At 41.9% G+C, this 27,297-nt stretch overlaps 1 protein-coding gene across 1 annotated transcript in view; it reads left to right on the forward strand.

Moving 5' to 3' along the window:
- Positions 1-19,408, forward strand: part of Washc3 (WASH complex subunit 3) — a 40,869-nt gene extending 21,461 nt beyond the window's left edge. The window contains exons 6-7 of the mRNA XM_021640080.2: positions 10,420-10,484; positions 19,160-19,408. Of these exons, the coding sequence (XP_021495755.1) occupies positions 10,420-10,484; positions 19,160-19,244 (150 nt within the window). The 3' untranslated portion in view covers positions 19,245-19,408. The remainder of the gene's footprint in view (positions 1-10,419; positions 10,485-19,159) is intronic.
- The last annotated feature ends 7,889 nt before the right edge of the window (positions 19,409-27,297 follow it).

Raw genomic sequence — 27,297 nt, forward strand, 5'->3', positions numbered from 1 at the left:
ATACCCAGTGTGGCACAGTCTCCTTCTGAAGCCTGTGGATCAAGATGTAGAACTCTTGCCTCCTCCAGCACCGTGTCTTCCCATCAGCACATGCCATCCTTTGTGGCAATGAACTAAACCTCTGAACTGTAAACCAGCCCCTATTAAATGTTTTCCTGTATAAGCATTGCCATGGTCATGGTGTCTCTTCACACTAATAGAAACCCTAAGACACTGCTATTCCCCCCAAAATACAGCCTAACTCTAGCTAATTCTAGAGCCTTTTTTCATTGTAAATTACCTTAGGTAGTGAAAAATATTTTACTCTGCCTGAAAGTTCAGTGATTTTATTGAAACATCTCTCTTTTCTCAGCTTCAGGGGGTCACTGTTTCTCATCCTTTCCTAAGACTGTTAATGCAGAGAAAGACTGACTCAGAGAAAGTTAAAAATTTTTGTTTATATAGATATTGTCTTGAGCAATTTGCCAGCCACTGTAGGTGTTACTGTAAGCCACTGAAGCTGGGTCCTGGAAGGAAACCCACATTCTACCTACTAGGGAGGCATTTGTATTGACAAAAAAAATAAAGACAGGCTGCTCTAAAACAAAGCAAATATGTCTCTAACAAAGTTTCTCACAGCACTTCTATCAGCAGGGTAAATCCTCCTCTCAAAAGAGGGTCAGTGGTGCTGCAAAGCCTCACCTTGGACAACACTGGCGTTTCTTTCTTCCCTAGTGCCACTGTGTTCATAAAGCCAACCTGTGCTGAGCTTCTCTATCCACACTGTGATAGTCTCACTCAGCAGCCTCTTGTTACTGGATATGCTCCCGCTGACCTTCTCATCTTTTCTCCTGCTTCCTCCCCGAATTGTTTAGGGAGGGGGAGGATTCATCCTCTAATTAGACAGGGTACGAAAGTCCTTTTCAAAGCCTTCTCAATGTTTTCTCTGGTATAAAAAGCTTCAATTTGCAGACTACCCATGCAGTGACCACTTAGGTCACCATAGGAAAGTCCTATAGATTACGAATCATCATTTTCATTTTCAAACTCCCTCTAAATAATAAGATGCACTGTTATTTGGGGAGTGGGGTAGACCTTCCTCCCTAAAATGCCATGAAGACTCTCAGTTCCGAAGTCCTGGCTGTCTCCAGGAATGCATTGCTTTTAGAGTTGCTCTGCCTCACTTGTCACAGTCCCATAGATCTACTTTAAAGCCTAATAATTTAAATTAAGTAATATAAATGTCTTCCAACAGAAACTTAACTCACCCTTTCATTTGTTTGCAAGTCCCTGTCCACAGAACAGGAAGCAATACCTTGCCTTTTGGCTTCTGCATCTTTTTCTGGGAGACACGGATGCTTTCCACTGCAGAAAGCAGTTATGAGAGACAGGCTGAGTCCCTAGAAGCATGTGTGCCTCTGCAGTGCAACTTGTCTAACTTCTTAGCCTTGTCTTATACTATGTGTGACCACAGTGGAGCCTTGTCACCTCAAAGCCTGTTTCCTTGTGTGTGAACTGAGACCTGAGCTTCCTTCTAAATTTATGGTCTATTCTTTGGACCTCAGATTTGGACCTTGCCAACCATCCAAGGTTCCTGGAACACCTGCAGGCATTTTCTGATTTTTTTTTCTTTTCCTTTTAAAGTAAGTTTTATACAGGATTTTTTCAGTGAGTAATACTATTTTGTTCCAAATGTGGCAGATAATTGATTCTGATTTAGTGCTTGTTACCATAATAGTGTGGCACCAGCCTTTGCTGAGTTACATACTGCTTTTATAACTTAACTGGAATAGTGTACATAGATCACTTTTCCAACAATTCTCCCCCCTTTTACTGGCAGAGCTTGGTGAATCTTGTGCCAGTAATAAATTGTGCATTGGGAAAGTCCTACTTCCACATTAAGGGAGCTAATGACTTGTACTTTTTGAAACCATATTTGCCAAAACAGTCTCTTCAGACACTCAGACTCTTCAAAGCTCTATTTTCTTTGGCGTGCTTAAAATGTGAATTGAATAATCTCTGGTTCTGGTGGTTCTGAGGCATTCATTGCCAGCAGTGAACGTTGGCCTAGGGAAATGAGACTTCCATTACCTAAGGTCAGAGAGTCTCTAAATGATTAGTAAAGACGTTGAAGAGGTGGTGCACCTTGGGTCTGGGGACTCCATCAAGCATGATGCAGAAGTCTCTTTAGATAGCAAGCAAGGTAGAGTTTTCACTGTAAGGGTAGTTGTCACTCAGGCCCTTTCTAGAAGGACAGTGTGGCTTCCTATGGTCAAAAGCTCCAGGATAAGTTGTTTTCACTAATCAACAGTGTGACCAAAAGACAGAATTATGATTTTTGGTAATGCCAGCTGTTGAACACTAGTCGTATGTTACTTCTAAATATGAATATGTGTTCCTTCTTTATAATACCTGAGGTTTTATGATTATATATATATAATGGTATAAGGCTGTTTTTTCTGAACAGAGAAAGATTTCTACGATGAAGGGACAATCCCACACTGCTTATTAAAGGTAAAAGCCACACATCCAGTGATTTGACAAGCTTCCTACTTTCTGCCAACTACGGGATTGCTGTGCCAGTCTGACTATAAGTCAGACACAGGTCTGTAGATCAGTAGACCCATGAGGAGAAACTGGGAGCTGGAATACATGGGACTCAGGGGGCCTCGGATAGCCCCCTCTTTACACCCTACCTTAAAAAAGTACAAGAACCTAGCTAGAACTTTTTCTTAAACAGACAACCTAGCAGTCACAATATTGCCTATCCTTTGCTATGACTTGATATCAGAGAACCTAGAAAGAGAGCTTTCTGTCATATTTTTGATAAATATAAAAATTACTAATTTTCTCCTAATATTAGTGAACTAGACTCTAATAATGATGTTTGTGAAATATTTCATGCCAATTTAAAAATCTATAAAGATTGTTAGTTATGAATCATTTTGCTTTTCTTTTAAATATCTACATGTTACCTTGAAAATTGGGGAGTTCAAAACAAGTCACAGTGTACATAAATTTAATGTTAAGACACATTCCTGCCTGACGTATTGGTTTGTTCTGTAATCCCAGGACCTGAGAGCCTGGGGTAGGAAGATCACAGATTTAGAGACAGCCTGGACTACATAGAAGATCCAGGTCAGCCTAGGTTATATAGTGAGTCCCTGTCTCCAAAACAATGAAACAAAAAGAAATGTGCCTTTAAGTTATGCATTTACCTTTGTGCAATATTGGATGTTTTCTTATTGGCTGGCTTTTTCTTCAGTGCTGGGAATTGAGCCCAGGGTCTCCCAAATGCTATGTAAGAGCTCTGCTGCTAAGCTGTAGTCATAACCTTTTTAACTTTGTTTGTTTGTTAGGGTTTTTTCTTATTTGTTTGTTTGGATGGGTTTTTTTTTTTGGGGGGGGGGTGTTTGTTTGTTTGTTTTCTTTACTTTGCTTTGCTTTTTCAAAACGGGATCTCTGTGTGTCCCTGCCTATCCTGGAAGAGCAGGATATCTATCTCTGTAGACCAGGCTGGCCTTGAACTCACAGAGCTCTCACTGAGTTTCCAGGCTGACCTGGAGTTCATTCTGTAGTCCAGGCAGTCCTTGAACATGTTGTCTTCCTGCCTCAGCCTCCCAGATAGCTAGAATTACAGGCCTGTGATACCTGGCCTAGCTTTTTTTTTTTTTAAATTAAATATAGGTGTTAGCAATAAACAGTACACTATCTTGGATTTTAAGATCCGCGTTTTCCTGGGTGTGATGAAGGTGACAGGAAGTGTTTGCAGCGACAGCTAGCTCTGCAGTGTGGAGCCAGTGCGTGTTTGGTACTGTTATCAATGCCTCCCTTGATTCCCGAAGGTCAGTGTTGGCATACTCGTACAGCTCAGCGTGTCTCCCTGCTAGTGGTGTGTATTTTTCATTGTGGCGCTTTTGTCAAGGCGCCATTTGTTTCCAGGAACTGCTTGTTTTCCATGCTGCTTTTATGCATGGTGCTTCATGTGCTTAGAAAATGGTTTGAACTGTGAACCTTTGCAAGGTCACATATAGCCACGCTGTTAACAAACTGATGTGCTTACGAGGAGGCCAGTCTCCCTAGAGTTGCCGATAGACACTTGGCTACTGCACACCTCAGTTCTTTGTTTTTTAATGTTGTTCCAGAGACTTTAAAATTAATTTTAATTAAACACAAGTTTTAGGGGTAGAGAGATGGCTCAACAATTAAGAGCTCTTTCTCCTCTGGCAGTTTGGTTTGCAGCACTTACATTCGGTGGCTCACAGCAGCCTGCAACTCTAGCTCCAGAGGCGGCGATACCATCTTTTGGCCACTGAAGCACCATCACGTGCAGCACACACAGAGAAGTGTGTACATGTGTGCCCTTCATACAGAAATAAAAATTTTAAGTAATTTAAAAGGGTTAAGAGAAAAGTAAGAAAATAGAAAATGCAAAATAATGCTGAAAATGTCACTGAGAGCCAGCAGTGTAGTTCAGCAGGTGAAGACACTGAGCACCAATCCAAGTCTGAGTTCAGTCCCCAGGACCTACATACAAGTCAGTATGGTAAGAATTTTTTTATTCATGCAGTCATCAGATTCTTGTATAATTATAATTAATTATAATTGAAATAATTTAGAGACTACATAATTGAAATAACCTCTTCAAGTCAAATATCTTCTCTCATTTAGCATCACTAAGTGTCAGCCTCAGTTGTAGTAAACCACTACAGCACAGCGCCTGTCTCCATCATGGAAAGACAGAGCAAGCACAGTACGCAAGCACTTTTGACTCCATGGCCTTCATCACACAACCTCTCTCAGCTCGCTGGAAGGCACAGGAAAGGCACGGCATCTCCTCTGAGGGTTTCTAAGGAGGGCTTCTATTTTGGGTGCTCATTGAAGGGAGAGTTGTGCTTGCTGCTAGTGGGGTCTTTCCTTCACTCCGGCCCACTTTACACCTCACCTGGAAGTTTCCAAATAGGTAAGGGGAAAAAGGAGCCACTGAAATGTAAGCTGTTACTTTTTTTGTTTATTCATTTTAGAAATACATACTGCTCACCTTTCCTATTAATTTGTTTATCTAGCAGTTTGGTTGGTTAATTTATGAGAGGAGAAATAAAGACCAGAACAAGTGAGTCGTCATAGGAGGCAAGCTCCCTCAGGAGGGAGAGGGTTGCCTGTCAGCAAGTCCAGACCTAAAAACCATCCCTGAAAAGTCTGCAGCACAACAACCTTTCATTCCCTGGCCCAGGTTCACAAAGGACCTTTACCCAGCTGCTTACACTTAGGCCAACGGCATGCCGTTACCAGAGCAAGGCTGCATACTGAGGCTCTGCAGCCCTCATGGGTGATGACCCTGACTACCATCTTTCTTTGCGTATATATGAGTACCTGAAGTCAGAGCCTGAGAGAATCATAACGCAGTTGTCCAAAAACCTTACCTCAGCTAGAAACTGACTCAGAAGAAAATATTCTGTGTATTTAACCACAGAATCTTCTCTGTTGCTTTTATTGATATATTTGGAGAAGGATTTTAAATTTACATGAACAAAATGTGCATGTTTTTCACGTCTGAGTTAGTGGACTCATAATTTGATTAGCAAGTTCTAAAATGATTTCATAACAAATTTTGGGGTGCAGGAGAGAAGATTCAGTAGTATAAAGTATGCTCTACACTTGTAGAGGACGTGCATTCTGTTTTAGCACCCACACCACACTGTTCACAACCACCTGCAGCTCTAACTGCAGGGCTTGGCGCCCTCTTCTGGATTATGAGACTACCTGCACTCATGTGCGCACACCCTGTATAGACACGGGCGCACACACATATGCGTAACTTAAATAAATATTTTTAAATTATTTGTAAGTTTATTCTTAGAAATGTAAAATATGATATAGAAATGTAAAATAAAAGTGAATACATTTTTACAAAGAAGCTATCCTCTGAGGGGAATGAGGTAATGAATGGTTCCACCACTGATAAACCTTTAAACCCAGCACTCGGGAGGCAGAGGCAGGTGGATCTCTGTGAGTTTGAGACCTTCCTGGTCTACACAGTCAGCTCCAGGCCACCAAGGCTGCATAGTGACAGCCTGTCTCAGAAAACAAAAATAAGCAAATTCTATATACCATTTTTTACATGATAGTAAATAGAAGAAATTGGGTCTCCCAAACCACCAAATTACTCTTAAATCAACAAATACTTGAGTAGTTACAAATGCAAAGGAAGCATTTTCTTCACTCTGCTGGATGTTAACATGGGAAATGTATTATGTTCCAAGTATGTTTTATGGGGCACAGGAGGGTGTTAGTGACAAGGGGAAACTGGTGTCGTCCTGTTTTAAACTATCTCGTAATAGATTCTAACTTGATAAATGATTTTCTTAAAGCTTTTAGAACTTCCTATGCATCCAGGTAGACTTCAATTTCTTATCCCCTAGAGGTAAGAGACAGAACTGCTAAAATTTATTTTATTATTAAAGTCACAGTAATTTCCTTACCACCTTTCTGGGCCCTGAGAGTGGCTGATGTGGCCTTTGCCCATTTTTGCCAGTGAGCTGTTCCTGCATCTTTAAAGATAGCTGATGGCTGTCAGTGAGAAAGCTCTTCCAGCTGGGACACTCATCTCTTGAAATAATCCTTGTGAAAGAAGTCAGTGACTGTTCTTTTTCCTAGAAATGACTGAGTTTGCTACTAGGCAAGATTTGTGACCCACATACATTTTTAGATTTAAGTTGAAAACAGCAGAAACAACCTCATGGTAATAACAGAACAGAGTATTTTCTCGATCTGCATAAGTCTTTATAACAGCACTTTCTTCTTTAGATAGCTATATTAATGTTAAAGTTTGAAGGTATTTATTTAAATTAATTTTATATTCATTTGCTAGAAGCTTTCAGAAAAAAATCATTCAACATGTGTTTTGTTTTATTATTTGGTCAGCAAACAAATTATATATATACTTTATCAGAAAATTTATCTTTAACATAAGGCCATACCATTTTGTAAAATGTGGTGTTTTAAAATGCTATTCTTGCCAAGTAGTGAAGTGCGCACCTTCAACTCCAGCACTTAGGCGGTAGAAGCAGGCAGATCTTTATGAGTTTGAGGCCAGCCTGGTCTACAGAGCAAGTTCCAGCACAGCCAGGACTACACAGAAAAACCCTGTCTCAAAAAGGGGATGAGGGTGGGTGAGGGGAGGGGGGACGTTCTTAACCATAGAGATTCTTGCCTGGGATACAATTTGGGAGGTGAAGGCAGGGTGGATCAGGAATTCAAGACGAGCCCCAGGCTACATAGTTTATTTGAAAGCAAGCTTGGACTACTTGAAATCCTGTCTCAAAAAAAAAAAAAAAAAGGTTAAAAATAAATTAAAAATAGCACTTTTGAAACACCAGAAGGCAAAAATATGGTTGAGTCCATTTCAGCACATTATGAAGCTGATGAGACTGTAGGTGCTCCTTTTCCAGCTATAGCAGCTTACACTTTCTACACACCTCTCTCCATGAAAAGGACAGTGGTTTGAGGCAGTCTTGCTGTGTGACACAGACTGGCCCCAGCCTTGGGATCTTCTGTGGGAGCCTGGAGTGCTCGAGTTTCAGGTGTCAGCACTAGTCCCTCCACAAAACAAGTTCTGTCTTCCTATGCACGTGGTCGGCTTTTATCATGCTTGCTCCGTGTAAGGAAAGAACCTCACATTTTCCACTTCTTATGACTAAATTACTGGATTCAAATTCATAAAATGAGAGAGAAAAAAAACCCTAAAATATAAGGATTTGTTTTTGTTATTTTGTTCAAGAAGCATAGTTCTTCCCCCTACACACACACACACACACACACACACACAGCACCCCTTCAGATCTAAAACTTTCGAATTTCAACATGGTTTATAGAGAAATTTAGTAGCTTGGTTTTCATTAACACAATAGCAGATATGTGTAAATGTTGGCAGGCCTGGCAACCTCCAGACAGTTTCTGTGATATAAGAAACTGGTACTTAACCATTAGCACTGCCCTCCTAATTTCATTAGCGTGGCTTCTTGACACACTTTCTCCAGTGACGCAAATGCAGACATGATTTTCTGGAACACCAGACCCATGGCTGCCTTCTCTCTTCTTCATTACTTATGTTGGACAAACTGCCCTTATCACTTGCCAAAAACAATCCCACAGTTCCGTAGACTTAGTTTCGAGGTCTCCTGTGTCCTCCTTAGACCACCAGTAGCTTTGTCTCTTCTCTATTAGAAATTGGACACTTCTTTTTGATGGTCAACAAACCAGACTCTTACTTGACATCCTAGGAAGAACTGTAGCAAACAGCAGATCCCTGAACAACCTCACTGCAGATAGAACATCGGGCGTTGTTGGGACACATCCTTGGAACGCAGGCCAGTTGGTGGTTTTGTTTTCTGTCCAGCTTCATGAGATTTACATTAAGCCTCTGCAGAACAGGCTGGAAACAGGCTGTGCTTTTGTACCTGTGTCAGTGTACAAAAGCGACAGAGGCCTACCGGACTGTGGGTATTTTTAGGAGATTCTGGTGTTGGAGTTTTTTGCCTTTTGTTTGGTTTGGGGGTTTTTTGTTTGTTTTGTTTTTTGGTTTTTGTTTTTTTTCTTCTAACCTAATTTTTCTTCCTTCTGTTTTCTGGGTTTTGTAATTTATTTTTGTAACCTTTCCAGTGATGGCCTGTGGCCTGTGCGAACATGATAAATAAATCACATAGTTGTGTTTGCAGAAAGACCTTCTGACAGCAGATCACACTTAATAGAAGCTGAGAGGTTGGTTGGTTCTTCTTGTTGTCTTTAGGAAATATGGCATGAACTCTGTTCTTTTCTCCCTTTATCCTTAGGATATCAGTGCTTTTGGAAAATAAGATGTTCTCAACTTCTTTCATTCTGTTTTCCTAAATAGTCAAATAGATCCCACACCACCCACCCCCACGTCTCCCAACTTCAACTCATGCCTTTTTATATTTTTTTAACCCACGGACACCAGTTAGTACTGCCAGCATGTGCATGTGTGTAGGGCCAGTCACTGAAGCTTGGCAGCCTAGCAGGGGCCACATCCCGGAAGAAAACTGACCCTCTCTCCCACCATAGCCAGCAACAGCCTAGAGCTGCTCTGTTAGCTTGATGAGCCCCTCCCCCAGTACAGATAGCACAAGGATCACCTAGACTATTGGTAACCTCCATTCCCAGGCTCCTGGGTGGAGAACGGGCTGTACGTCTCTTTACTGAAGAGACAACCTTGTGTTTAATGCTCCTGGTTTCCCAAGTGCTCAGCCGCGAGCACAAGGACCTTATTGCTCCTAACAAGTTGTGAGCTTCCTGATACAGGTGCTGGGAACCAAGCTCCAGGCCTCTAGAAGAGCTGCAAGTGCTCTTAACCACTGAACCGTCTCCAAACCAAACTGTTTTCAAACAGTAGTTTTTAACTTCAAACATTTGGACACACTTCAAACCAAGTTACACTAAATTGACATTTATATGCTGCGGAACAATAGTGAGACACTATGACAAAAGTTTGTTTTCCGTAAGTACTATGCTGTTTCTGTGAAGACACACTAAGGAGCACTGCAGCTCACAGCGTGCAGGAGTACTGGACCCGAGCCGAGGGTCTCAGGTAGCTCCCGTTCCTAGGGCCATGCAGCGTGGTGCACAGGCCCAAGTCGCACACTGTGTTGAGAGCCAGAGCTTCAGCAGAGCCCAGGCCACAACACAGGCAAGTACTGACAGACTCACCTCAGATTCATTACACACTTGCTTTTGAATTTATTTTGGAGAGCACTACTTTCAGAAACCATTTACTGCTGCCAGAGGTTTTGTGACAGCCACATTCAGCAATGTGAAGGTTTGGAGTTTGTTAACTCATCAAATGAGTTTTCAAGTCCATTTGTGTCCATTTCTGATGTATCCTTTTCTTACTACTTTGATATTCTTAAGCTGAGTGCAGATACTCATGTGTTGTCAGTGTTGTTCAGCTTACTGCTTCTGTTGTCCTGGCTGCACGTTTGTAGTGATGTTGAGAAGATACTCTACATTCCTAAGGTGTCAGATGAAGTCTGGTGTTTACATTATGTTTTGAAAAGCTCCACACTCTATTTGAAAAGCACAGTTAACTATCAATTCTATCAGTTTAGCCAAACACCTCATCATCTGAGTGCTTGATGTCTTCCATCCTTTGGTGAGAATGTAGTCCCCTCGTCCCTCATAGCGGCAGTGGCAGCGCTAAGGTAGTCCCAGGGACCCAGTCTGGCTTTATGTGGATTAGACAGTGCTGTCTCTATCAGGTCGGTGTAAACTGTGCCCCGAATCATCCACGTGCTTTGCCCAATCATCCATAAATCCAAAGGGAGCTGCTTCACACAGCGAGGTGCCTCCATGCATCCTTTTCGCTTGTTCATGGAGAGAATGAAGGCTTTCTAACTGTGTTGTTATTACCTTTTGTCTTTTTGATAGGGTGTTCCAGTGATGGCAATCAGAAACAAAATGATATCAGAAGGACTAGATCCAGAGCTTCTTGAGTAAGTAATATTTCTGACAAGATCACATTGATGAGATAGTAACTTTGTTGAGTATAAGAAAAAATTTTGAAGCTCTCTCTAGTGTTTCCCATACAGTGTTTTATAGTTGAGAATATCATCATGAATCATGTCCCTGATATGGTTAAAAAAAAAAAAAGGAAAGGAAACATAGTAGACTACTAAAACCAGCCCTTGCACACCTCAGGAGATGAAATTCAGCAATGAATTTGGTCAGAATTTGGTGACTGGGCATATGGGTTTTGTTTGTTTGTTTGTTTTTCTCCCATGCTGACTTTGATGTGACTAGGTATCATCTACATGCTTTTTACTTAAGGCTGTAGTACATAAGAGTCCAGGAGTCCTGAAGGGACCAGATAGGCTAGGGTCAGACAGTAGGGGAGGAGGACCTCCACTATCCGTGGAGAGGGATTAGGGGAGAGGGATAGGGGAGGAAGAGGGAGGGACAAAGGATGGAACCAGGACGAGATGAGGGAGGGGGCTACAACCAGGATACAAAGTGAATAAATTATAAAAAATAACATAAAAAAATGTATTCACCATGACCTGGAGTAAGCAAGACTGAGAAGTAGTGAGGACAAACAGCATCCTAGATGCACATTAATAGTTATTCTGAAATACATGCCAGTTTGTATGTGTATTATAAAATATTTTTTAGAACTGCTGAGATATCATAGCTCAGAACTTTGATAATAATTCATCCCATCCAAGCCAACCTTGCTATGTAGTTCATCTCAATAAATTATACATCATAACGGGTTCTTCACAACTCTTCTGCTTTACAAGTATCCAGATGCCTGTAAAGGTCTCTCTAGCGGGAGCTCTTGCTCAGCCTGTGGTACCTCGGCATTCAAACCCTGCTAGCAGTAATGCTTTGGAATTTTTCTTGGCTCTAGCACTTCAGAAAAAGGTGTGCATTTTGGAAATGAAACACCATAAAAGTCATCTTCTCATAGTTTATCTTTTGAAATTCAAGAATGCCTTAAGCTGCCAACAATGGATTTTCCAGTATGTAGGTTCATTTGTCGTGTTTTCAAGTGGCAAAAGGAGTGACTACAAAAGCGGGGCTTGGTGGCGTGAACAAAAGCATATCTGGAATGTTTGATATGTGTTCTGGAAATGGTTTCTGACATTTTAACAGTAGATGAATTGTGGCATGTATTTTAATAAGAATCGAACATTTGGATTTAATCTATTTTGGTACTCACTTTGTATAATTGTGAGTACATTTACCATCAATTGGGACTCTTTGCTTCTGGAAATACACAATAGGCCATAAATAATAACAAAGAGCAAAAATGACCTTTAAAATGATGAGATTCACTCTGGACACACAGGGAAGCCGGTGTCCTGTAAACATCTGCACTGGCTATGTGTGCAGTCTTTGGCCTGCTGCTAGCTTTGTTTCACCTTCTTCCCAAACACACTCTGATACATGGCCCCTTCATGGAAGCAACTATTCATCCTAGCAGCCTGAAGAGCATCTTGCTTCTTCCTCCCTCTACTTTGTCAGGCACTGTGTTTTCTCTCATTTTAAGACCACTTCCACGTGGTACCATGCCAAAATACCCATTGCTGATTGTCCTGGATCTCATCATTTCTCACCTGAATTATTTCAGTAGCACCTAGTTTGTTTTAGTGTTCTCTTTCAAGTCATCACAATAAAGCCAAGTGGATTGTTCATGACTTCATTCTCTAACATATAGTGTCTAACTGTTGCATGTAAATGCTTTTCCCATCATGTCTTGGATTATTTCACAAGCTCTTGTTACTTCTGTATGTGTTTATTTTGTGCAACTATTGCAAATGACCATTTCTCTTAATAGACCATCTTTCTATTCCCTTCTGACATTTTTATATGTTGTCTTAACTGTCCTTGGAACTCCTTTCCCCTATCTTATTGGCATAGGTAACCCATTATTCTTCATGAGGATTGTCACCTATGAGATCTGCAAGTAGTGATCCAAGGGGGAAACCCACACACACTCAGTGTGCTCTTGTATTACCCTTAGCAAATCTGGGTGTATGTCATTGTCTATAAAGGTTGAGAAACATTCAGCTGGGATGCAGTGGGTGCCAGGATGTAGGGTAGGATTCCAGTAACAGTTAGCATGGCCTTACAGAAAAGCCGTTCCATCACCACAGCCTAGAGGCTGACTTCTGACCCATTACCTCATAGGTACATACCAGTGGCCACCAGGGGCACTGGTTGAAGTGGGCTGACTCACTTAAGCAGCCTCCACTACAACCATTTCCATCTCCATTTTAGCTTACTGTCAGTGCAACAGCCACATTGTCCACAGAGGACTTCTGGTGCTGCAGGATCGGCATTGCACAAGATAAGGACCTTCACAAGACAGGGACCTTCACTTGGGGAAAAGTCTAACATGATGTCCAAGAAGGAAGTGTGCCATCCAAGGAGAGCACAGTTTTATTTAGAATCTTAGGTACAAAATAAGCCTCACCCAAGAACTTTCAGTAAAGAGTGTCCTGATTCTATTTTCTTCAGAATTATAAGCATACGCTTTCTGTTTTCACTAGCTTCAGGTAATAACAAACTCATATAACTGTCAAAGAGCTAGTCTAGATCTGTCTGTCCTGAACAGAGAGCCACACTGAAGTTGAGGGAGAAATAAACACCGATTAGTAAGCAGACTGTTATACATTAAAAGTTGGAAGCTAAAAGCACACTTTCTTAAAGTAAATGTTTATATGATAAACATCAGCAGTTTTACTGGACAATTAATGTCTATCCTCACATTTGAGATATTCAACAAAAATGTTTGATAATTACTGAACAAGTATTTGTTGGATACTTCTAATTGTTTTAATGACTTTTTAAAAATGTTCAGCTTCTCAAAATTAGTTTTGGTGCTACTGATATAAAAAGACATGGGAATGTCACTGTCAGAGTTAGAGTTTGAGAGGAAAATTAAGACTTTTCATTAGTCTTTTATCAGAGATTAAGCTGCCTTAATGTTTTATCCAGAAATACAGAATGAGTAAATCATGCTTTTAAACTTCTTTCAATCAGTGTCTAGAGTTTCTTACCAGGAAATAAAAGTTTCACCCCTTTGTGTCTCTGAACTATTATTGGTATTGCCTAGTAATGACTACGCGTGTGCCTCTGGGATGGCAGATTGGCCTTTGATGCTGTGCATCTTAAGAGCAAGCTCGTGGAGATGAAGGGAAGCTTGGGCTCAGTTAGACTAGAGACACTCAGCACACAGCAGTTGGGATTGGAGCCTGCCCTGCCTCTTTCTATGTCTATAGCCATGGGTGATCAATAAGACAGGAATCAGCAAGGTTAGCTCCTCGGTAATGCTGTAGGTGCTCAGAAGGACTGTGGACAAGCAGCAAGTGTTTAAGGAATGTTAGCTGTGATTTGTGAGTGTGTTAAGGCGGAATATTTGGAAATTCTAAACAATGGATTTGCCAAGCTTTGGGATCATAACTTGTTTATAATCCTGAGGTTGCCTGTATACCGTCATGTTTTCAACAGGCATATTTCAAACACAGAATATCATCTTTTAAAATTATACTCTATTTTCTCAAACTGAAAATCTCTATTTCCAAATATGTAGCAAAGGACAGATATTTTATTTTTACCCTCTGTTGGGGATTAGATCTGGAGCTGAGAAGGTAGTCAGATGCTGTCCTCCTGGGCCCCTTCCTATATGTGCTGGCCAGTTTTATGTCCATTTGACACAAGGTAGAGTCCTCAGAGAGGAGGGAGCCTCAATTGAAAAATTACCTCTGTAAGAGCTGGCTGAAGGTAAGCCTATGGGGCATTTTCTTAGTGAGTGATCCACTGGGGAGGGCCCAGCCCATTGTGGATGGTGCTGTCTTTGGGCTGGTGGGCCTGGGTTCTATAGGAAAGCAAGCTAAGCAAGCTAGGGGAAACAAGCCAGTAGTCCATGGCCTCTGCCTCAGATCCTGCCTCCAGGTTCCTGCCCTGTTTGAGTTCCTGTCCTGGTTTCCTTCAGTGATAGACTCAATGTAGAAGTATAAGCCAAATAAACCCTTTCTTTGCTCCCAGCGTGTTTTGGGGTCATGGGGTCATGTTTTGATCACAGCAACAGAAACCCTGACTAAGACACCATCCTAAGGGTAGACTTCTGGAATTAAGATTCAGCTGGTCACACACTTAATCTAGAGGGGAGGGGTACAGCATGCTTCTTACGGATTTGGATCCAGAAACTATGTTGACCTTAAACAGCTAACATTTATCCTGGAGACAACTATTCTACAGACATTTTTGCTCTCCTGATTCCAACTTATACCACAGAACCTTAATAATGCCATACAGACCAATGAAACGGAGTAGAGGACTCAGATATGAACCCACAAAGCAACAGCCACCTGATTTTTAACGAAGATGACAAAAATATACATTAGAAAAAAGACATCTTTTTAATAACTGGAGATGGGAAAGTGGATTTCCACATGTGCTGGAATGAAAGCAGTCTCTCCCCTCCGACCTCTTCTCTCCCTTACCTTCTCTCTCCCCTCCTACCCCCTCTCTCCTTCACCCCCTCTCTCCCCTCCCACCCCCTCTCTCCCTTACCCCCTGTCTCCCCTCTAACCCCCTCTCTCCCTCACCCTCTCTCTCCCTCACTCTCTCCTTTTACCTCTATCTCTCTTCCTCTCTCCTGTTTCCTTCCTCCATCCCTCCCCCTGTATAAGCATCAACTCCAGTGGATTAAAGGCATTACTGTAAGACATGGACTTCTGAAACATTTAGAGGAAAATGTGGAGAAATAAATCATTCTAAGATAGAAGCACAGACAGGGGCTTGCTGAATAACACAAAACCACTTCGAAAGCAGTGCCAACAACTGACAGGTGGAACCTGATGAGGCTAGAACGGTCTGTAGGCAAAGGAGGTGACTGACGCAGTGAATAGATAGCCTGCAGAGTTGGAGAAGACCAAGCTACACATTATCCACAGTGCACAGAGAGCTGAAGACATAAAACAAAACCTGAATAACAAACAACTGCCGGTAACTCCAACCCCGGGAGGCCTGACATCCTCCTGGCCATGCACAAACACACACTCACACCTATGTGTATATACTTAATCATACACGAGTCTCTTTCTTAGGAAGATAAATATGTTTTCTCTTGTTTATCGTAATCATAAATGTACATATGTCATGAAAGTAAAAGCAAAACTCTCGGGGAACAAAGGGGACAAATGGGAGTGGGGTGGGAGAAGAGAATAGAAGGTGATTGTGCTCAGTATACACTTTATACTGGTATGAAATGTCCTTATGTAACATGTGCAAGGAATATACCTAATGAGTTTCTTAAGGTGCACAGCTAACACATGCCCCAGAAATGTGTATTCATAAAAAACCTGTACACAAATACTCAGAGTGACATTGTTTGGAATAACAAAGTAGTAAAACAACCTTGATGTCCTTCATTTGATGATGGATACACAAAATATGGTATTGTATACAAGAGAATAATATCGGCCAGGAGAAACAGTGGCATGCCTTTGTGCTGCACTGTGACAAACTTTGAGGACACCATGCTGATTGAAAGAGCGTAGACACACTAAATGGGCATCATGTGGTCTTGTTTATACGCGATGTCCAGAACAGACAGATCTGCAGCAGCAGCAGCTCATTGTTAGTTGCCAGCAGTTAGGGTAAAGGGGATGAGTAGAGTCTGCTTTTCACAGTCATAAAAGTAGAATTAAGTGGTGGTGGCATTGCCCAGCCTCGTGCATCTGCCAAGCACCGTAACTTGCCCTTAAGATGGTTGAGCTCCCTCGTATCTGCATTATATGTCCATTGTAAAGGTGAGACTTGAAGAGTCTGATTTGAGGCCCCTCTCCCACCCTCCTACTGGACCTGCCGCACATCCTAATGCCTGTTGTGTGCCCCAACAACCTACCCCTGGCAAACCAAAGTCCTGCCTTCCCAAGTGCAGCAGTGTTCCTGCTCCTCTGTCTGCCCAGAGTGCGCTCACCTTACTCCGCCGTTTCTCTTTCTGGAGAAGCCTTGCCGCTTTGTGAAAACTCCACCTGTGTTTTCACTTCTTTTGGGTCTTCTCTGTCTACACCAATTTTACTTTCTCTTTTCTCCTACCAACAGGTCTAGTCACACTCTGTAACAATTTGTATGCATTTCCATCTACCCCATTAGTTTGCAGATGATATGGTCTTGCCATTTAAAGACCCCACGGCCACCAGAAGACCTTGTACTTTGAGCAAAGTTACAGGTTCTAGAACGAGCATGTTAGTTGACAGGAGCTGAGAAGAGAGACAAGGAGGACTGGTGGGAGTAAAGGCCTTTTCTTTTCTCTCACTGAACTCTCTGAAAAGAAACAGCTAAGAAATCAATCCCATTTACAATAGCCTCAAAACAAAAAGAAATAGAACCTAAGCATAAACTTTCCCAAAGATGTTAACGGCCATGGAAACTATAAATCACTGGAGACAAAATTTGTAGAAGATTCAAGATGGCATGACCTCTTATGTTTATGGCTCCACAGGATTAATATTATTCAAATGGTCATATTGCACTTTACACTAAAAGTTTTTCTTTCTAGATTTAACTATATTTACTCTTTTTTCTTTTTTTTTAAGTATTTGTTTTACAAGATCTTGATATGTAGGCCAAGATGACCCATAGACTCATAGCAATCCTCCTGTCTCAGCCTTGAAAATACTGAGATTATAGGCATGTATCACCCTACCCAGCCAACCCTTTTCTTTAAGAGCATTTATTTTAGAAAAATGTGTACATTGCATTATTTGCTTGAGTTGACATAGATAGTAATAATTTTATATAGTAGTGAAATAAGTTCCTGTAGTAATGTTTTTTCTTTAAAATTAAAGTAAAAGGTGGATATGGTGGTGCATCCTTTAATCCCAGCCCTTGGGAGACGGACACAGGCAGATATCATTTGAGGCCAGCCTGGTCTACAGAGTGTGTTCCAGACCCTGTCTCAAAAGACAAAAATAGAGATGTTAGAAATTGAACATATAACAAATAGAAACATAACAAGGATCACATGCCCCATTCTGTGCCCATTGCTTCCAGAGCTTGTTGCCTGTGGAAAGGGTGATGAAGTGTATGAGCCTGTATTTTAGGCAGATAGAGCATCAATTAAACTTGGAAATGCTGCTTCAGACCTTTGAAACTTTTCATTGTTGGGTACATATGGCTGCCTTAAAGGCATAGTGTAAAATTGTTCAGCAGAGTAAATTAGTTTATATTTGATGGGAGAGCAGTGTTGGCATTTTCTTTTTTTGTTCAGTAGCAAGCGACATATATTAAAATCAATAAACCATATTTTAGCCATAATTTTGAGTAGCTAAAAGTAACAAGTAGACTACATATTGCCTCATTTAGTGATAATTTCTATGCAATGAATCTCCTGAATGCTTAATAAGAACCAAGGGACCTGAGGCAGAAATAAATTTGATAATTTAAGTTAGGAACATATAGCGTCTCATTATTCTGTCTTTTCTCTCTTGGTTTTCCCAACTGTATACTTTCCTTGTTTAAGTTGCTTTCTGGTAAAAGTGAATAGAATATAAGTAATAGCATATCAGTGCTGAGTAGATGATTTCCTGGCACAAACACTACTGAGGCCATTAAAAACAACGGTGTATCTTGGGGAGGGGGGGGGTACATGTTTCTGGGTATAGGTGCACACATACACATGTGTGCTTGTCCAGTGGCAGTCAGAGGACAATCTTGTATGTCATTCCTCAGGTGCCTTCTTCCGCCTTTTGTGTGAGACAAGGTCTCCCATTGATCTGACCAGATTAACTGACCAGAAAGCTGCAAGAACCCACCTGTCTCCACTTCTCAAGCACCATCTCTGGCTTATAAGCATGTGTCCCCATTTCTGGCTTTTTTCGTACTTTGGAGGAATGCAAACTCAGGTCCTCATAATTGCAAGGCAAATGTTTTACCGGCTGCACCATCTGCCCAACCTCTCAAAGTGACTTTTCAAAGCCCTGTTAAGTCTTCATTTTTGTTTAGAATAGCACACTCATACAAAGTTGGGGAATAAACAATCTGTGTTTCGTATTGTTTGTCTTTGAGACTGCTAATTTTTTTAACCAACTCCTACTTTTTTATATCAATTCTATAGATAAAGAGTGAAAACATCCCGCAGACGTTAAGAACTTTCTTTGACCATGCACTTCTCCCCCCGCCAAAAAAAAAAAAAAAATTCCATATTGCCTGTGCTTCTTAGCCCTTCTTAAACTCCTTTCTGCTTCTGAGTTTCCACAGCTTTCATTTTCTTTCCATTCCTAAGTTTCCTCTCTGTACCTTAGTGTGCAGTCAAGGCTGCAGGGACTTAGCGCTAGACATGCCAGTCTCTCCAGATCATGTCTCTGTCTATAGTTGGGTCTCCATGGTAATAAGATACAGGAAGTGCTGAAGGAACACAGTGTAAGGAGGGCTGACAAGAGTGCTGTGGCCTCTGCAGGAATAGCACCTAATCCTCAAGCAGCTTTCAGAAGCCAGAGAGCGGCACACTGGCGGGGGGGGGAGGGTGGAGGTTCCCAGCAAGGGACACAAGCGTGGCAGATCTTTTGACAGCAGTATTCCAAGATGAACCTAGTTGACAGTTTGTAAGTGCTTGTCTTCAGTTGGGAAAACCTTTAAATTTTCCCTTCTTTTTCAGGAAGCCAGATGCTCCAGTGCCTAATGGTGAGAGTGAAAGAGCCATAGAAGAGAGTTCAGATAGTGAATCCTCTTTCAGTGATTAAGCTGGATTGTGAGAAGAATCGCATAGCTACGTGGAGGGCTCTGCCTACATTCTGCGAAAGAGCCTAGATTCTAGCTCTTGGCAATAAAATGACCCCGTGGCCACACACCTACCCCAACCTTCCTCTGTTTAAAAAAATAATAATAAAGCATTTATAACCTTCCAGTATGGTTTGTTGAGCAAATAAAATGCTCTGAAATTAAAAATAGAACAACATAAATTGGTACAAGTGCTACAAATACTAAGAGATTCAGTGAGCATTCTAATATGGAATTAGTTTGGCTTTACTTGATCAAGAGTAGACTTCACGTGAAAATAACAATGTGATTAAATACATTATTCAATTTAGTGAACATGTTTGTTTGAACATTCTTATATACATTTATTTCATAAGCATATTGAAAAACACTTCTGGCAGAAAGTAATACTGTCCTGAGATTTTCTGACATTGTTTGATTTCTATTATGGAATTCATTGATTGTATTTAATAGCATATATATCTTTTTTATGCCTTGGCCAATAGTTTATACATGGTCAAAGTAAGATATTTTATTGTATCTATTACTAAATGGAAATATTGGCAGTGATGACAATGTGGTTCAGAGTGAGCAGTTATGGCTGTCATCGACTTCTTTGTTGCCTCATTACATTTCTAAGGTAAAAATGTTCTCACATCATCTTGCAAGTAAATCTTCTTGAACAATTACTTAAACACAGCCTAGAAAAACTCCTAAACTGCTCAGATGGAAGGATGTTGTCTGATTACTAGCATTCTTAGTGTGGGTCTCCTGAAGCAGAGACTGAGGAAAGGTCAGGTCTGTGTAGGTGATTTGTGGTGGTACTGCAGAAGGTGTATTTGAGAGACCAGGAAGAACGAGGGGAAGACCATTGTGGAGAAGTATCGTCCAGGCTGCCCGTTTAGGTTTGAATGCAAGAGCTGCAGGGCTGACGGAGTACCTCCTACCAGATAGAACAGAGGTCCTCAGGTGGCTTCCAAGGACTGTAGCTGCCCCTACGCTTCTAGGATGTGTGTCCATGGAGAAATAAGCTCCCCAACTATTGAAGATGATCCTGAAACTGTTATCAGACCAAATGGCAGGATAATGGTTGCTGTGAGTAAATACGAGCTCAGAACTATGTACCACAGGTGTGGCTGGTGCCAGAAGTAGAAATGAGGGATGCAATATACAGCACAGAAAAAAAAACAACAACAACAACAAAAAAAACTGATGCTATGTGCCCTAGGCTACCTGAGTTCCATGCTCTCTGCTCTCATCTCCAAGACTTCAAGGAGGATATTAAGCCATAATCTTAACATTCTATACAAGATTAGTGAGACAAGCTAAAGTTTCTATTCTTGCAGCTGAAACTAAGGCCCAAACTCCTTTTTTCTAGCAGACAGTTGGCAAGAATGAATATATGGACTAGAGGGGATTCTGGAGAAACTAAAGCTATTATATATGAAACTGTAATGTTGTATACTGTCAAAACCCATAGACCTGCCCAACACAGTGGACCTCAGTAGAGTCTGTAGACTAGTTAAAAATAACACTTTATATGAGTGAGTATATACCATGTATGTCTTTTTGCTTCTGGGACAACTCACTCAGGATGATCTTTTCCAGATCCCACCATTTACCTGCAAATTTCATGATTTCTTTATTTTTCATTGCTGAGTAATATTCCATTGTGTAGATGTACCACAATTTCTGCATCCATTCTTCAGTTGAGGGGCATCTGGGTTGTTTCCAGCTTCTGGCTATTACAAATAAAGCTGCTACGAACATAGACATACAACATAGGACAAACCCACTAAAACCTGTGCATCTAAAGAAACTAAGCAAGAGAGAGGACCCTAACTAAAATGTCCAATCCCCATCTGGAAAGGCAAAGAGAAGGGACATCAGAAGAAGAAGAAAACAGGAAACAACCTAGGAACCTACCACAGAGGGCCTCTGAAAGCCTCTGCCCTACAGACTATCAATGCAGATGCTGAGCCTGATGGGCAACTGTTGGGCAGAGTGAAGGAAATTTTATGTAAGAACTGGGAAATAGTAAGAGCTGGAGAGGACAGGGTCTCCACAAGGAGATCAACAGAACCAGAAAATTTGAACACAGGGAACTTCCCAGAGACTCATACTCCAACCAAGGACTATTCATAGAGATAACCCAGAACCCCTGCACAGATGTAGCCCAGGGCAGTTCAGAGTCCAATTGGGTTACATAGTAATGTGAAGAGGGACTGCCTCTGACATAATCTGATTGGCCTGCTCTTTGATCACCTCCCCCTGAGGGGGAGCAGCTTTACCAGGCCATAGTAGAGGACAATGCAGCCACTTTTGATGTGAACTGATGGACTAAGATCAGAAAGGAGAGGAGAACCTCCCCTATCAGTGGACTTGGGGAGTGGCATGCATGCAGAGGGAGGAGGGAGGGTGGGATTGGGAGGGGAGGAGGGAGGGGCTTATGGGGGGATGCAGAATGAATAAAGTGTAATTGATGAAAAAAAAGAAGGAATATTTTAAAAATTGAAAAAAAATAACACTTTAATATTTGTTTATTAATTTAACAAATGTATCACTAAAGCAAGATCTTAAAAATAGGGGAAATGGGGATGTGGGTTGAAATGAGTTTAAGGTCTGTGTATACTCTCTACTTAAAATTCTATGAATTTAAATTTGCACTAAAATAAAATATAGTAGATAATACAGTCAAGTAGCATTTATCCCATAAATACAACAGCCAATATTGCTTATAATTTTAACAAACTAAGAAATGAGAAACTAGGAGCTTTGCTCAGTTGTCAGAGTGCTTGCCTTGCACAAAAGTACCAAGCACAAAAGAGACAATGAAATGCAAGTCTCAGTAGGCCCAGTAACATTTTTATACAGCTTTGTATTAAAAATTCTAGTGGCCACAGAAGGCAAGAATAAGAGATGTCAGATTGTTAAGAGGTAAAACTGTCTTCACTTGCAGATGACATTATTATCCATTTAGAAAGCCCTCTGTAATATGTATATTAAAAAGCATACTAAAGCCCACAGGTGTGGAGAGCCGGGGTTTGGTTGCCATGGCGCTGGCTTCCGCCCTTCTAAACTGGTAAACAAGTCCTAGAGCGCATGACCGTTATGACCGTTATGACCGTTGGGCAACCGTCATCATGAGCCCAGCCCGGGGCGTCATATGGGGTGATGGGTGAGCAGCCAATCAGGGGATGATACGTCATCTCACACCACTCTGGTGCGAGCAGGGCTTATATAAACAGCGCCACTTCGGGGCTCGGGGTCTTCCTCCTTTCATCGTTTGACTGCAATAAAGCTTGCTGCAGAAGGATCCTGTTGTCCGCGTGCGTTCTTACTGGCAAGACGACCACGCGGCTCGCAACATTTGGTGCCGAAACCCGGGACGCCGGGAGCCTGCCATTGCCGGTGCCGAGGAGACCCCCCGTTCGCGGGGAGGATTCAGAACTGCAGCAGCGAGATAAGTTCTGAGAGGCATGTTTGGTCTTGATTTATCTCATCTTTCACTTCAGCTAGCAGAAGCCTTTATTACTTTCTCTGTTGTGACCGTTGCCCTCGTCCTCTTTCTTTTGGTTTCATACAAGCTTAAGGGTGACCTCGAAAGGAAAGAGATTAACAAAAAGCTAAGAGTAGGCACTAAGGGAGTGTTAGAGGAGATACAAGACAGCATGTCAGAAACAGAACGTGACAAAAATTAGGGGCCCCAATGGATAGAAATAAAGACGTCTCTAAGAAAAAAGGCCCTTCTGCGGATGTTAAAGCCGCAGGAGCGAGAGATAAGGGAAAGAACGCCCTGGGAGAGAAACATGATAAAGAGAAGAAAAATCTAAAAAGGAGCCTCTCTATCCGACAAAAAAACTAGAGGCTTTAGAAATTGGCAATTCTGAGTCGGAGGAGTTAAGTCCCTCCGAGGGGTCAGAGGAAGAAGCAGCCCGCTATGAGGAAGAACGATACCACCCAGATGAGCAGCCATTACTGTTGTATCGGAAGCAAAGTAGTATGAGGAACAGGAAGGGCGCACTTTCTCAGTCGGCCGCTCCCGTTGTCTCTAGTGCTCCTCCACCCTACACCGGGAGGCACTGTCCTGATTCCTTCTTTTCAACAAAAGCTAGACACAAAATTTTTCAGACTTTTCCAGTATTTGAAGATGTGGAGGGAGGCCGTGTCCACATACCTGTAGATTACCCTCTAGTCAAGGAACTGGCAGAGTCAGTTAATAAGTATGAGGTGGATGCTAATTTTACAATTATGCAGCTTGAGAGGCTAGGCTCTACAGCAATGACCCCAAATAATTGGCAGACTGTAGTGAAAGCTGCTCTCCCTAATATGGGAGTGTATTGAGAATGGAAAGCCTTATGGCATGATGCCTGTCAATCCCAAGCTAGGGCTAATGCCAATGCAGAAGACAATCAACGACGCTGGACATTTGAGCTACTAACAGGACAAGGTCCACATGTTCAGCAACAGACAGATTATGATTGGGGAGCATACAGCCAAATATCTGCTGCTGCAATTAAAGCATGGAAGGCCCTTTCAAAGAAGGGCGGGACCGAGAGCCATTTAACAAAAATTATCCAGGGTCCTCAAGAGTCATTCCCAGAATTTGTGGCCAGAATGACAGATGCAGCAGGCAGAATATTTGGAGACCCGGGAAGGGTCCGACCAATGATAGAGCAACTGGTGTATGAGAATGCTTCACCAGGATGCAAGGCAGTCATTACCCCCAGAAAGAGCAAAGGACTGACAGATTGGATAAAAGTTTGCCGAGGACTCGGAGGCCCGCTTACCAATGCCGGCCTGGCGGCAGCCATATTACAAAACAATAACCACCCAAGTTCTGGAAACAATAAAGTTTGCTTTAATTGTGGCAAAATGGATCATTTAAAAAGAGACTGTCGTATGTCTGCACAAAAGAAAGTTCCTGGACTTTGCCCTAAGTGTAGAAAAGGCAATCACTGGGCTAATGAATGCCGCTCAGTCAGAGATATTCAGGGAGAACTTATACAGCACGACACCCCCTCTGAGGAGAGAGATAAAAATGTTCCAAAAAACGGACTTCAGGGCCCCAGATCTCAGGGCCCCAAAAGATATGGGACACAGGCAGACAACGGGAGGGTTTATCTAGCTGTAGAGCAACAAGAAGATCAGCAGGGTTGGACCTCCGTTCCACCTCCCAATTCTTATTAATGCCACACATGGGGGTGCAACCTGTCCCAGTGGAGTTTGAAGGCCCCCTGCCTGAAGGAAGTGTCGGTCTTATTTTGGGTTGCTCCTCTCTCACTCTAAAAGGACTTATGGTCCATCCTGGAGTATTAGATCAAGATTTTACGGGACAGCTCCAGGTGCTTTGTTCCTGCCCTCAAGGCGTATTTTCTATTTCTCCTGGAGATAGGATTGCTCAATTGGTCCTCCTCCCAAGCCTTCATGATTGCTTTCCATTTACCGAAACATCAAGGGGTGCAAGAGGGCTTGGTTCCACAGGAACAGATTTTGCTCATTTGGTAGTTGATCTTAAAACTAGACCTACTCTACAATTACAGATAGAAGGGAAAAGTTTTACTGGTATTTTGGACACAGGGGCTGATAAAAGCATTATCTCTTCCACCTGGTGGCCTAAGGCGTGGCCTGTTACACAATCATCCCACTCCTTACAAGGGTTGGGATATGAGGCCAGCCCTGTGATTAGTTCACGTTCTTTGATGTGGCAGGCACCAGAAGGTCAAACAGGAAGCTTCATACCATATGTTCTTCCTCTCCCTGTCAATCTCTGGGGAAGAGATATTTTGCAGGATTTAAGATTAGCATTGACCAATGAGTATTCACAACAAGCGGTTGATATAATGAAAAGGATGGGTTATAAGGAAGGAAAAGGCCTTGGTAAACAGGAACAAGGGAGATTACACCCGATTTCACAGGAAAGTAATACAGGGAAACAAGGCTTGGGTTTTCATTAGCTGCCATTGAGGGTTCCATGCCCATATCTTGGCTCACAGAGGAGGCCGTATGGGTTCCTCAATGGCCCCTTTCCTCTGAAAAGCTGGAAGCCGCTACAAGGCTGGTTAAAGAACAGGTACAGCTTGGTCATTTGGAACCATCTACTTCCCCCTGGAACACACCTATTTTTGTTATTAAAAAGAAGTCTGGAAAATGGACACTTCTTCATGATTTAAGGGCCATTAATGCACAGATGTGGCTCTTTGGCTCTGTTCAGCGAGGCCTACCTTTACTTTCTGCTTTCCCTAAACAATGGAGAGTCATAATTATAGATATCAAGGATTGCTTCTTCTCCGTTCCTCTGTGCCCACGAGACAGACAGAGATTTGCCTTTACCCTACCTGCTGTTAATCACCATGAGCCAGACAAAAGATATCAATGGAGAGTTTTACCTCAAGGCATGGCTAATAGCCCCACCATGTGTCAATTGTATGTGCAGATGGCTCTTGAACCAGTTAGACAGCAATTTCCTTCCTTGTTGCTGATTCATTATATGGATGATATTCTCTTGTGCCATGAGGAGTTAGCCATTTTGCAAGATGCGTATCCTTTGTTGCAAAAAACCCTGCAGCAATGGGGATTGCATATTGCCACTGAAAAGGTCCAGATTTCTGAGGTAGGTTCCTTTTTGGGAACGGTCATTTACCCGGACAAAATAGTTCCTCAAAAAATAGAAATTTGCAGGGACCATTTGCATACCTTATATGATTTTCAAAAATTATTAGGTGATATAAATTGGCTTAGGCCGTTTTTAAAGATTCCTTCTGCTGAATTAAAACCCCTATTTGATATTTTGGAAGGAGATGCTCATATTTCTTCACCCAGAGCCTTAACACCAGCTGTAAGCCGCGCCCTGCAAGTGGTAGAAAACGCTTTACAAGATGCCCAATTAAAACGTGTAGATAAAACTAAGACCTTTGACCTGTGTGTTATTAAAACTAAACATTTACCAACTGCTGTATTATGGCAAGATGGACCCTTATTGTGGGTTCATCCCAATGCTTCTCCTGCAAAAATTATTGAATGGTATCCAGATGCAGTTGCTCAACTTGCACTACGAGGGTTAAAAGCCGCCATTACACACTTTGGGAAGGAGCCAAAGTTCTTAATAGTGCCTTATACAGCTCATGAGGTTCAGGTATTGACTGCTACCTCTGATACTTGGGTGGTGCTAGTTACCTCCTTTAGTGGCTTGATTGATAATCATTACCCTCGACACCCTGTTTTGCAATTTGCTTTAACTCAAGAGGTAGTCTTCCCGCATGTAACGTCCCAGAAACCACTTCGGGATGGACTGGTAGTCTATACAGATGGGTCAAAAACAGGAGTAGGAGCTTATGTGGTTAATAATAAAGTTGTTTCTAAGCAATATCATGAGACTTCGCCTCAAATTGTGGAATGTTTAGTAGTGTTAGAAGTTTTGACAAAATTTGCAGGTCCTTTAAATATTGTTTCTGATTCTAGTTATGTGGTAAATGCAACCAAAATTTTAGAGGCTGCTGGATTGATCAAGGTATCTAGCAAGCTTGCAAAAATTTTTCAAAAAATTCAGTTTGCCTTAATTATCAGAAAATCCCCTGTTTTTATTACACATATTAGGGCTCACTCAGGTCTACCGGGACCCATGTCCCATGGAAATGACCTGGCAGATTGAGCCACAAAGATGATTGCATTTGCCCTCTTCTCAAATTTGGAATTGGCTAAAGAGTTTCATAAGAAATTTCATGTGACAGCTGAAACACTGCATCATCGATTTGACATAACTAGAAAGGAAGCTAGAGATATTGTAACCCAATGTCAAAATTGTTGTCAGTTCTTACCTATGCCTCATGTTGGGATTAATCCCAGAGGAATCCGTCCGCTACAAGTGTGGCAGATGGATGTTACTCACATTTCATCTTTTGGTAAACTTCAATATTTACATGTTTCCGTTGATACTTGCTCTGGAGTTATGTTTGCTTCTCCCCTGACTGGAGAAAAGGCAGCCATGTTGTTTAACATTGCCTGGAGGCATGGAGTACCTGGGGAAAGCCCAAAATT

Source organism: Meriones unguiculatus, chromosome 2, assembly GCF_030254825.1.
Source record: "Meriones unguiculatus strain TT.TT164.6M chromosome 2, Bangor_MerUng_6.1, whole genome shotgun sequence".
Taxonomy (NCBI): Eukaryota; Metazoa; Chordata; class Mammalia; order Rodentia; family Muridae; genus Meriones; species Meriones unguiculatus.